At 40.5% G+C, this 11,700-nt stretch overlaps 1 protein-coding gene and 1 pseudogene across 1 annotated transcript; both read right to left on the bottom strand.

Moving 5' to 3' along the window:
• Positions 1–8,335: 8,335 nt before the first annotated feature.
• LOC149157753 (uncharacterized) lies at positions 8,336–9,130 on the bottom strand. The gene has a single exon (XM_089433777.1). It carries the CDS (start codon positions 9,128–9,130, stop codon positions 8,336–8,338), a length of 795 nt encoding a protein of 264 aa, XP_089289903.1.
• An 86-nt stretch (positions 9,131–9,216) lies between these two features.
• Positions 9,217–9,710, bottom strand: LOC149157752 (uncharacterized; annotated as a pseudogene).
• Positions 9,711–11,700: the final 1,990 nt, after the last annotated feature.

Genomic DNA, 11,700 nt, shown 5'->3' with positions numbered 1-11,700 from the left:
TGTCATCGTCCACTCCACTCCGTCAAAGTTGCATCCCAAGAGATAGGTATAAATCTCATGGGTGTTTTCCAATGCATGGTAATTTTGACTACTTGTGGAATATGTACCCTTGTACTTTCTGTGATGCATTTGACCATTGTGTGGTTGTCTGTGAGAAACGCATGGTAATGGTTAAAAGAATGGATCAGATTCTAGGCATCAAGCATAATGAATCTCCTTTGCATGAGAGGACTTCTTTGTCAGCAAGCAAGAGAAATTTCTTTTGTACCCATTGCAAGATGCATGGGCATGGCAATGAACGATGTTGGAAATTACATCCAGAGCTTCGTTCAAAGAAAGGAAAGGATATTGTGCAACATAATGAAAGGGAAACAAGAGGTGGCAAAGAGGACTCAAAACAATCCTAAACAACCTTCAAGGCAAAGATGATGCAAAAAGAGAACCCATAAGCCTAGGAGAGGCAAAGATTGGGTAGACTTATTTGTAAAGTTGCTTTGTAAATTTGTAATTACTTGTTGTTGTTTACTATTTGGGTAATTTTGTAAAGTGAACAATAATTGTCACTAGTGAAACAAGCATTTGTTTTCATTGATGTCTGTATTTGCTTGTTTATAAGTCCACATGTTCAAGGAATTTTGGAATGTACAAGTTGTTGTCCAAGTTTGTTTACAAGTTTGTCATGTACTCACCGATGCAAGTATTCGATATGAAACTTGTTGTGAATACAATATTTATTTTTAAGATTGTACAAGATGACTATGTTTTTGTAGGCAAAGGCAATTATATCATTGAAATTTTGCAGCAGTGTACTTTTTATGTACAAGCTCAGTTTGAGGACGGTAAAGCAAGTTTATGTTGTTTCTGATTTCCAAGATGGAGTGAAGTTTGTCTTCAACAATTTAACTTCAAGATGAAGTTGTTTTGAGCCGTGCAAAGATGAGATTAAAGAGAATGTTCAAATTCCACCTATCAATATTTTGTTCCTGCATGAGCGATAAGAATTTGTGGCTCGATTCTTAAAAGGACAGTAGGTCTTCACAGAGAATATAGATGAAGTGCCTTGATTGGGGCTTGAAGGTACCAATTTAAAAGTAAGAATTTTGGATTGCGTTTTTGGGTGATTATGAGTTTCAGCCTCATTTTATTTACTAGTAGAAGTAAACTTTTGGAGTCCAAAAGTTCCTAGTGGGGAGGTGTGATTAGGTGATCAAATTTTAGCTCAAAAATAAAAGTGCCAGAAATTCTTTAAATTAGCTTTAAGTCAAAGTTCTCGTCATTGAATCCAATTACGTTTGTTTCACCTCAATCTGGCACCGTATGCTCAAGATATTGTGTTCTGATCGTTTGAACCAAAAAATAAAAAATGACCAGGTCTGCTAATTGGGCAGTTGACTGTGTGTACCCTGAGCCAACTGGGTGCTGACACTTGGCATATTTTGGTTCGCTAGTTTTGGCACATTTTTATTGGTTCGTGAAAGTTTGAATTGGACCAGTTATATGGTGCCACATGGCCTATTCATGGTTTGCCATGTGGCAGCCTTGGGTCAAGTAAAATTATGGTATGGCAGGGGTGAGGTCCGGGTGGTTCGAACCCCCAACCTCCGAACTAGTTGTGCAACGACTTATTGTTAGGACTTCGTGGTGGTTCTTGTTAATCATAGTGACAAATTGCTATTTAAACTTTTCGAAATTCAAGTTTAGGGGTTGGGGTAGGGGCTAAGCCCTTGGCCCTTATTCACTACACACATCACAGGACCACAACCCACGGAGGAGCAACCGAGGTCACATAACACAGCATAGAACCGGAGGGCGGAGCACTACAAGCGTTGACAGTTGAGGGGCTAAGGTTTAGCCCTAGTCTAGGGCACTTGGTAATGCACAGGACTGTGGTGCGAGTAGAGGGAGCCAAAGCGATGGGTGTGAGGATTCAAGGGCCAACCCTAGGTACTGTGGAGCAGTTGGAACCATGGCCCAGTGGTTAAGGGGCTAGGCCGGTGGGGGCGGGTGTTACGGCCCAACCCATGACCTTATATGGCCATATGGCTTGAATTTTCAGCCTTAAGGGGTCATTAGACAATTTATTCGTCCAACAAAATGCATTGGCATAGGGCGAAAATGTTGCTTTGTTAGCGAAAAGCAAGGCGAATTTGTAGGACGGTTAGACTGTTGGTCGGATTTGTAGGATAGTTAACAGTAAAACTCAAGGGTGAGCTTGGGGAGCCATATCTTTGTGAGTTTTCAGTGTTTTGGAGCTCAAGAATAGTCTACCTAGGGGTTTTTGGACATTTTGGATCGAAAGGTGACCTCTAATTACTGATTTGAGCACATTTAAGGAGTATTTTTGCAAGTTGAAGACCAAGGGTGTATGAATCAATCAGGTTTTTGAAGCAGTTCTTGAAGGTGTTTGAGCATGGAGAAGGCCTTGTAGGGGTTTTCTTATCTTTAGAATTCTACTGTAGCAGTTGTTACTTGCAAGGTTTAGCTTGGGTTTACTTTTCTCACTATGTTATGTTGAGGAAAGCTTTTTATATGTGCTTCAATGTGGAATTGAAGTGCTCATATGCTCATGTAGGCTCATTTCAGTTGGAGTATAGGGTCTTCGTAGTAGATGCCTTGTGTTGCTATTTTAAGTGAGAGTTCTTTGCAAGAGAACATTTCCTTGTAGGGTAAATCGCCACATGTTTTCATCAACAAAATTTTATGTACTTCCTTTTATACTGAATATATGGAGTGGTCTGGCTATGTTGCCAGGCCTAAAGATGTAGCCCAAGAGGGGTGAACTCCGTCACCAAATATTTTTTTATGCTCTTCATGATGCCTATATGGTTTATGTGATATTATGTTGCTTATGTTAAGTTTGCATGTGAAGAAAAACTCATGACTTGAAGAGACATTGGAAAAACTCGTTTTTGTGTCAAGACCCATTATTACCTTGCAAAGCATCAGAACGATCCTTGTTTATTTTTTTGTTTGATTTTGGAGAAGAGGAAAAAGACACCTCATCCACTTTCAGATCATTTCCCAGTTGGGTTCCCCTAGAAATCATTGTGTATTTGTGGTTTTTCTTATTGCATGTCTATGCATGTTGTTCTAAATCTTGATTTTCATTCTGTAGACCAGTAATGTAGAATTGTGTCTCTTATTTTCAGGTTGAAATCTTGAGTAGTTTCTATCAAAATTTCTACATGGTATCAAAGCCCTGAAATCACATTAGAACTAATATTTCGAATTTGTCCCTCAAGAATTTCGAATTTGCAGCTTCAGTGTAACAACTTTTCTTTGGATTCAGGAGAATGTCTTTCAATGAACTGAGATTGGAGTATGCCCTGGAGGGTAGCTCGAATTTCATAGTCTGGAAGGATCAAACGAAAGCAGTTCTCCATGACAATGGTGTGTTAGAATATGTGAAAACTCATATTGAAAAACCTCCACATTCAGATGCACAACAGATAACCTAGTGGAAGAAGGATGTTGCAAAGGCGAGAATAATTATTCGGGAAGGTGTGAGAGACCATGTGGTCTCAAATATCCATGGTAAAAAGAGAGCATTTGAATTTTGGAAGGCACTGACAGAGCTATTCAAAAATAGCAATGACCATAGAAAATTGGCCCTAAAAGACAAACTTTGAAACATCATGATGAAGAAAAATGACACTATTCTGTAGTATCTCTCCAGGTTTACACAAGTTTGAGATGAGCCTGGAGGGGTCGGGGAGAATGTAGCAGAAGATGACCTGGTGAGCGTAGCTCTTTTAGGTCTTCCAAAATTCCGGCACAACTACTAGGACTCTATGAATGGAAGGGAAAAATTATTGAATTGGGAAAGGTTGTGGTTCAATTTGGTTCAAGAGGAGTTCACGAGAAATAACAGAGATGGAACATAATCCAAAGCTTAGGATGAAGATAAATTTTCATTGGTTGGAAAGGGGAAGAAGGGAAAAGGAAAGAAGACCCAGAGCAAACTTGAATATAGTGAAAATAATGGAAAGAAGAAAGACTCGAGTAAGATAAAATGCTTCCACTACCATGAATACGGGCATTATGCAACAAAATGTCCGCATAATAAATTTAACAATAAGCCTTCAGGAGGAGAAGTAGGTGAAGCATTAGCTTTACAATTTGAATTATACTTCACCCTAATAGCATGCATGCCCAACACTATTATGGGGAGTGTGTGGTACCTTGTTCTGGTGCCTCATTCCATATGACATGGTGCATGGATTTTTTCAGTAGCTTGGATGAGAAGGATCTCTAGATGCATATCAAATTGGGGGGTGATGGGAGGTAAAGTGATACAATAATTGGTATTATCACATTTGAGAGGGAGATAGCCTCACCTCTTCACCTCAAAGATGCTATGTTTTTCCCTGGGCTAAAGAAGAACCTGATCTCTGTATCAATTTTGGAGGATCGTGACTATGTTGTTATTTTCAGTAAAGATAAATATTTTATGAGACACATAGCTATTGGAAAATTGAAGCATATTGGAGTTCGAGTCAAGAACCTATACAAACTTGAGGTGGTATATTATGCTGCATTGACCAGTAAGGCATAAAAAGTGCAGAGTTGAGATGTGGGAGAACTTTGGAAGAGGACATTGGGTCATTTACACCATGGTGCCTTAAAAGTCATGCAACAAATTACCACCAGACTCCGTTGACCAGTAGGATGTCTACATGGGTTGCACATTGGGGAAATATGTCAAATCCACTTTTAATGGCCGAGATAGTAGATCCAATGCAATCTTGGACCGAGTCCACTTTGATGTTTGTGGACCCTTTTATATAACCTCCATAAAAAAACATAAGTACTATGTTATTTTTATTGATGATTTCTCTAGAAAATGTTGGATCTTCTTCATGTGGAAGAAGGATGAAGTTTTCTCAAAATTTGTTGAATTCAAAGCATTGGTAGCGAAGGAGACTAGGAAGAATGTGAATGCTCTCGAGAGTGAAAATGGAGGTGAATTTAGTTCGCATTCCTTCAAGGATTTTTGTGCAAAAGAAGGTATTCGAAGAGAGTTGACACCACTCCATAACCCAGAGTAAAATGGGGTAGTTAAGAGGAAAAATAATAGAATAGTGGGAGAATTAAGGGCCATGTTACATGATCAGGGGTTGTCATTGCATCAATGGGAAGAAGCATGCAACACAATAGTCTACTTGTAGAATTAGAGTCCTCATTGAATACTTAGTACAATCACACCAGAGGAAGCTTTCTTTGGGAGAAAGCCTGATGTGTCTCATTTCATAATTCTTAGACCTTCAGTTTATCATCATGTATCCAAGGGTTTGAGGAATAAACTTGAGCCTATAATAGAGTTGGGAGATTTGCTAGGATACATCGAAACTCCACACAATTACCATGTGTATTTTCCTTCACTGAGGATGATAGTTGTGAGGAGAGATGTCAAGTTCGACGAGGACAAGGCTATGATATACTCTCTAGAATGAGAGATGAATATCCCATGAGAGAAGGAAATTATAGCTCCAAAGGAGGAGCCTCAGGATGAGCTTCAAGAGGTTCTGGAGCAGCCACATGCAAAGGAGCAGACCGTAGGTAGAGTGGAGGCACCCACTCAACCAGAATATTTCAGAGAAGGCAGAAAGATAACCAAAGAAGTCAATAAATTGTTGCAGGATGCTAGGGAGAATGTGGGAGCCCCCACATCACAACACAAGAAGAGGAGGTCACTTGATAGGTACACTGGTTACATGGATCTCATGACAGAGTCAGTGAGACAGAACCTTACTCATTTGAGGAAGTAGTTTCTTAACCTTTTTGGGTTGATGACATGGTGGAAGAATATGAATCCACCATGAAGAAAAATGTATGGGAGGTGGTGCTGAGACCAGAAGGGAAAACAATGGTTGGTTTGAGATGGATCTATAGAGGGAAACATGAAGCTGACAGGAGCATCAAGAAGTGCAAGGCTATATTTGTGGCCAAAGGGTTCCCTCAGATAGAGGGAGTGGACTATGAGGAAAGTTTTTCACTAGTTTCAAGATATTCCTCAATCAAATCCATTCTAGCATTGATTGTGCTGATGGGGTGTAAAATCCACTAGTTGGATGTGAAGATTTCCTTTCTCAATGGTGTTGTTGAGGAGTAAATATACATAGAGCAATCAAAAGGATTTGATACATATGATTAAGAGTCACATGTGTGCCGACTCAAGAGAGAATTGTATGGTCTCAAACAGGCGCCCTGAGCATGGTACACTCGGATCGACAATTATCTCATTGGATTGGGCTTCACCAAAAGTGAAGCATATGTGAACCTCTATCACATTGTGGTAGATGGTAAGTTGCTTATTCTTGTTTTGTATGTTGATGATTTAATATTGACAAGTGATGAGAAGTTGATCCACTCTTGCAAAGAGGATCTTGCAAGGGAATTTAAGATGAAATACATGAGCCTCATGAATTACTTCCTCGAGATGGAAGTATGGCAGGGTGATGGTGAATTGTTTGTGTCTCAAGGCAATTATTCTACCGAGATACTTCAGATATTTCACATGGAGAATTGTAAGCCCATGGACACACCTATAGCTACAAACTGGAGGAAGGAGTATGCTTCTTCAGGTGAGGAAGTTGATGCTACCATTTACAAGCAACTTGTGGGTTCACTGATGTATCTTGTGAACACACGACCTTACATGTGCTATGCAATCAACCAACTTAGACACACTATGTTGAGGCCTACCAAATTATATTGGAAGGCAACAAAGCATGCGGTACAATACCTCAAAGGCACTATCCAGTATGGATTAATGTAAAAACGAACAGAGGGAGTGAAGCTGCAAGGCTTCACTGATGTAGATTGGGCAGGGAGCCCATTCGACAATAAAAGTACATCAGGTGCCATCTTTAGTGTTGGGTCCAAGACTATTTCCTGGTACAGTAGGAAGTAGAGGTCTATGGCACTCAACTCAACAAAGGCTGAATACATGGATGCAAGCCAAGCTGCATGTAAAGAAACCTAGATGAGGAAAATATTTGTGGGACTATTCAATCAGGAGATGAACCCGACAGTGCTATATTGTGCTAATCAAAGTTGCATTAAGCTCTCTGAGAATATGATATTTCATGATAGGTCCAAGCACATTGATATTCAATATCATCATTTGCGAGATTGTGTGTAGAGGAGAATTATGTTGCTACAGTACATTCCAACTAAGGAGAAAGATGTTGACATCTTGACAAAGGCATTGTCAAGAGGTAAATTCGAATTCTACAGGTGTAGGATTGGGGTGGTGGAAAATCCCTTTCTTGTTAAGAGGGAGTGTTGAAAAAAAGTAGCAAGAAAGGTTCAATTTGACTTTAGCCTTAGTCAAATTGAGTAAATCGAATTTCCACATTAGCAGGGCAACTTGGATGTAGTTAACTAGTGTGACATGATATTATCACCTAGTTAGCTCAGTAAATTTGAGTTGGAAAGCTTGAAGTTCAATTATGCAAAGTTGTATTTATTATTTTAGATTGTACAATATACAACAATCCACGTGCACTATTTTTTAAAGCAATTTTTCCTCTAAATCAATTTGATGAAGGAAGTTTGTTAATAAAACTTAACTCTAAAATTTTGACAAATGTTAAATTAATGCAAATAATTTGTTTGTTTTCTTATTTTTTTCTTTATTTTAAGAATATAAAAAAAAATGCTACTAGAGAAAAATGAAGTTAACTAAATGCCACATACTCACCATTAAAATGAAGTTAGCTAAATGCCACATGACTCGCCATTTTTAATAATTGAACTTTCATTATGCAAGGTTGTCTCTATTACTAATAAAAGGTTTCATTAATATAAATATTGTATGTAAGTATAGTTGGACTTTCGTTATCTGTGTCTATTAGTAATAAAAGGTTTATTTTCATTGATATCAATATTGTATGAAGTTAACTAAATGCTACATCACGCTTACCATTAAAATGAAGTTAGCTAAATGCCATATCGGACTCACCATTTTTAATAGTTGAACTTTCATTATGCAAGGTTTTCTCTATTATTAGTCCCTGCCATCTGGCAATGGCCAGGGACTATAGGAATCAATTTTGTTTGAGTTAGCATTAATTCAGAGTACTGTTTCGCCGAATGCGTTGGTTATATCAAGGTTTAGATCAAGGTTTCAGAACGCTGTGTGCCCTCCCCGCTAGGATGACCAAGATGCTCTGGACTGCCATCTTATTTGGCCTCTTCCCGAGGCAGGAGAGGCCAGAGCTTAGGTTAAGGGAAATAGGTGTGTATATTATTGCTGACCGTCAGACGAATTCGGGTATTAATGTTAATGTTTCCTAGCATTAGTTTGGAGTGTTTGGAATTTTAATTGTCTTTACAATTCAAGCGTATTTGCAGGCAGGCGTATTTGCAGGCAAGTGTTCTGCATGCAGGGGCTGCAGCTGTGCAGCTGTGGCCGTGCTATAACCACCACGAAGACAGGCAGATGCGTGCCTATGAGAAATCTTTTCCAACACTTGCAAATACTGTTCAGCCAAATCCATGTACCAGGGATTGCGCCATCGCAGAGGTGAGTTAAAACCCTCGTTGTGAGAAGCATCACGTCTGGAAAGGCACGGCCACGTTTGAAGACATCTGTGTTGAATTTCTCGGGCAATTCGTACATGAAAATCCTTCGACCTCTGCAACTGTCCTCAAAGTGCCAATTTTCACCAAAGGATTCAAGATCCGGGTTGTTGAACAAACACTCAGATGTTTCGTTGGGGGATTGGCAGACTTCATCCTTCAAGACCAGAACGGGGCTCAGGGGAATTCCGAGCTCATCGTCTGAAGCCTCCAGCAGATAAATCAGATCAATCCCCGAGTCTGAAGATAGGGTTTCTCGGCCTTCATGGCCTCTAGACTTGTCGTAGGCCGTTGAATCATCCCCAAGGTTTGAGGACGGATAAGAAGTCACGCCAATTTCTTCCTCCAGCCTTCTCATGACTTCATTTACGACCTCCTCGCTAGGAACGTACTCTTCTTCTACTGTTGCTAGGGTTTTATCTAACAGCAGAGGATGATGAAACTGATCCATTTCTTCAACCTGGAAGCGTTTCCACTCCGGGACATCAGTGTAGTCGGGCAGGCACTCCAGATCTTGGCTGCGTTTTCTGAGCATCTCAGACATATGTTGAGCCATTTTGCAAGCCCAAACTCGCACAGTTTGAAGACATCTGTGTTGAATTTCTCGGGAAATTCATACATGACAATCCTTCAACCTCTGCAACTGTCCTCAAAGTGCCAATTTCACCAAAGGATTCAAGATCTGGGTTGTTGAACAAACACTCGGATGTTTCGTTGGGGGATTGGCAGACTTCATCCTTCAAGTCCAGAACGGGGCTCAGGGGAATTCCGAGCTCATCGTCTGATGCCTCCAGCAGATAAATCAGATCAATCCCCGAGTCTGAAGCTAGGGTTTCTCTGCCTTCATGGCCTCTAGACTTGTCGTAGGCCGTTGAATCATCCCCAAGGTTTGAGGACGGATAAGAAGTCACGCCAATTTCTTCCTCCAGCCTTCTCATGACTTCATTTACGGCCTCCTCGCTAGGAACGTACTCTTCTTCTATTGCTGCTAGGGTTTTATCTAACAGCAGAGGATGATGAAACTGATCCATTTCTTCAACCTGGAAGCGTTTCCACTCTGGGACATCAGTGTAGTCGGGCAGGCACTCCAGATCTCGGCTGCGTTTTCTGAGCATCTCAGACATATGTTGAGCCATTTTGCAAGCCCAAACTCGCACAGTTTGAAGACATCTGTGTTGAATTTCTCGGGAAATTCGTACATGAAAATCCTTCGACCTCTGCAACTGTCCTCAAAGTGCCAATTTCACCAAAGGATTCAAGATCCGGGTTGTTGAACAAACACTCGGATGTTTCATTGGGGGATTGGCAGACTTCATCCTTCAAGTCCAGAACGGGGCTCAGGGGAATTCCGAGCTCATTGTCTGATGCCTCCAGCAGATAAATCAGATCAATCTTTGAGTCTGAAGCTAGGGTTTCTCGGCCTTCATGGCCTCTAGACTTGTCAAAGGCCGTTGAATCATCCCCAAGGTTTGAGGACGGATAAGAAGTCATGCCAATTTCTTCCTCCAGCCTTCTCATGACTTCATTTACGGCCTCCTCGCTAGGAACGTACTTTTCTACCTCAAGCACTAGTCTCCAGTCGGTGATGCTCTCCACCAGACTTTTCATAAGTCACCTTTCAATAATGGCGGATGCCCAATTGCTTATGGTGGACAGACTTTCAGCTTGGAATTGCTTCCTTCCTGACTGTGCATGCAAGTTTTTGCTTTATAAACACTCTCCAGTCGGTGATGCTCTCCACCATCTTCCATCTTAACACGCCAGGTAGCAGGTTTCACCACCCAGCTAAGTACCCTTTAAAGGATATATAAAACAGAGCCTTTTGAAGGATCTACTTGAATTTCATTTCTCTCACCTTCATTCTTGCTCTTTTGTTGATCCTCTTCTTCCAAATCCGGGATCCCTTCTTCTTCCCTCACCTGATTCATCTCCCTGATGTCATCTTCATCGAAAACTTGACTCAATCTCGTCTGACCATTGTATGTATAAAGACTATCGAGCGAGAGCGAGCACGAGGTAAATGGATTGAAGAAATCCCACGTTGAATCTTGAAGAAGCGAGGGCAGTGGGGAAAGGCCCATGGAGTTTTCCTCCCAAGCTCCACGACTTCTACAGGACACAAGCTCACAACTCCTACGATGGGATCGATCAGCGGAGGTGTATGATACAAGCTCGCCAGAAACCACTGGTACCTGTCACAGTTGTCCTGCTCTTCAGCCACGTTTCAATCATGCATTATGACACTTTATGTTGAACCACGTCGCTTGTTATGTTCAACCATTGCTTTTAACGATTCAAACTTTTGTTACGTTCAACCTTTTCTTTTAACGATTCAAACTTTTTCTCAACCTTCGCTTTTAATGATTCAAACTTTTTCTCTGCAACTTTAATTTCTCCATTGTGCTACTGGTTGATAAATATTCTTCAAATAACAGAAGTGTGTCGCCCCTTTCTCCGTCATAATCGATTGGGGAGGAGTAAAGCCTCTTTTTGTTGAGGAAGACAAGGATTTTTTGGAAAAGGAAGAAAAATTACAAGATCTAGAGCATGAGCTAAGCGATGCTTCTCAGCAGGTAAGCAAGGAACATTTATTCTTTTTTGTGTTTCTATTGTACATGTATGCATAAGGTTGTTCTCAAAACTCCGATTCTTGTTAACTGGAAATTGAAACCAGTGTCTGAACTTTCTTTAAAATATGGCAGAATATTGTGTTCTGGAAATAGAAATACATTCAGATCTCTCTACATGTGTATGTTCTGTTCGACTGTCCAGTTCATCTTCCACATTCTTTGTTGCTACTTGGTGGATGCCATGCTGGTTTCTTCTCCTCGGCAAAGAAGATTAGAGAACAAAAGTCTTTTATGCAACTGAGTGTTGGTGGGAATGTTTCTGCCTCTGAAAAATGGATTGGGTAGGAGTAAAGCCTCTTTTTGTTGAGGAATACAAGGTTTTTTTGGAAAAGGAAGAAAAATTACAAGATCTAGAGCATGAGCTAAGCGATGCTTCTTAGCAGGTAAGCAACGAACATTTATTCTTTTTTGTGTTTCTATTGTCCATGTATGCATAAGGTTGTTCTCAAAACTCCGATTCTTGTTAACTGGAAATTGAAACCAG

Source organism: Pinus tabuliformis, chromosome 5_2 (assembly GCF_031772625.1).
Source record: "Pinus tabuliformis cultivar Carrire ecotype Pingquan chromosome 5_2, CPIR1, whole genome shotgun sequence".
Classification (NCBI taxonomy): Eukaryota; Viridiplantae; Streptophyta; class Pinopsida; order Pinales; family Pinaceae; genus Pinus; species Pinus tabuliformis.
This window is presented reverse-complemented; position numbering and strand designations above follow the sequence as displayed.

Bases quoted from the DNA above. Each gene is read 5' to 3' on its own strand.
- LOC149157753 (XM_089433777.1), bottom strand. From the start codon at position 9,130: ATGTCTGAGATGCTCAGAAAACGCAGCCAAGATCTGGAGTGCCTGCCC.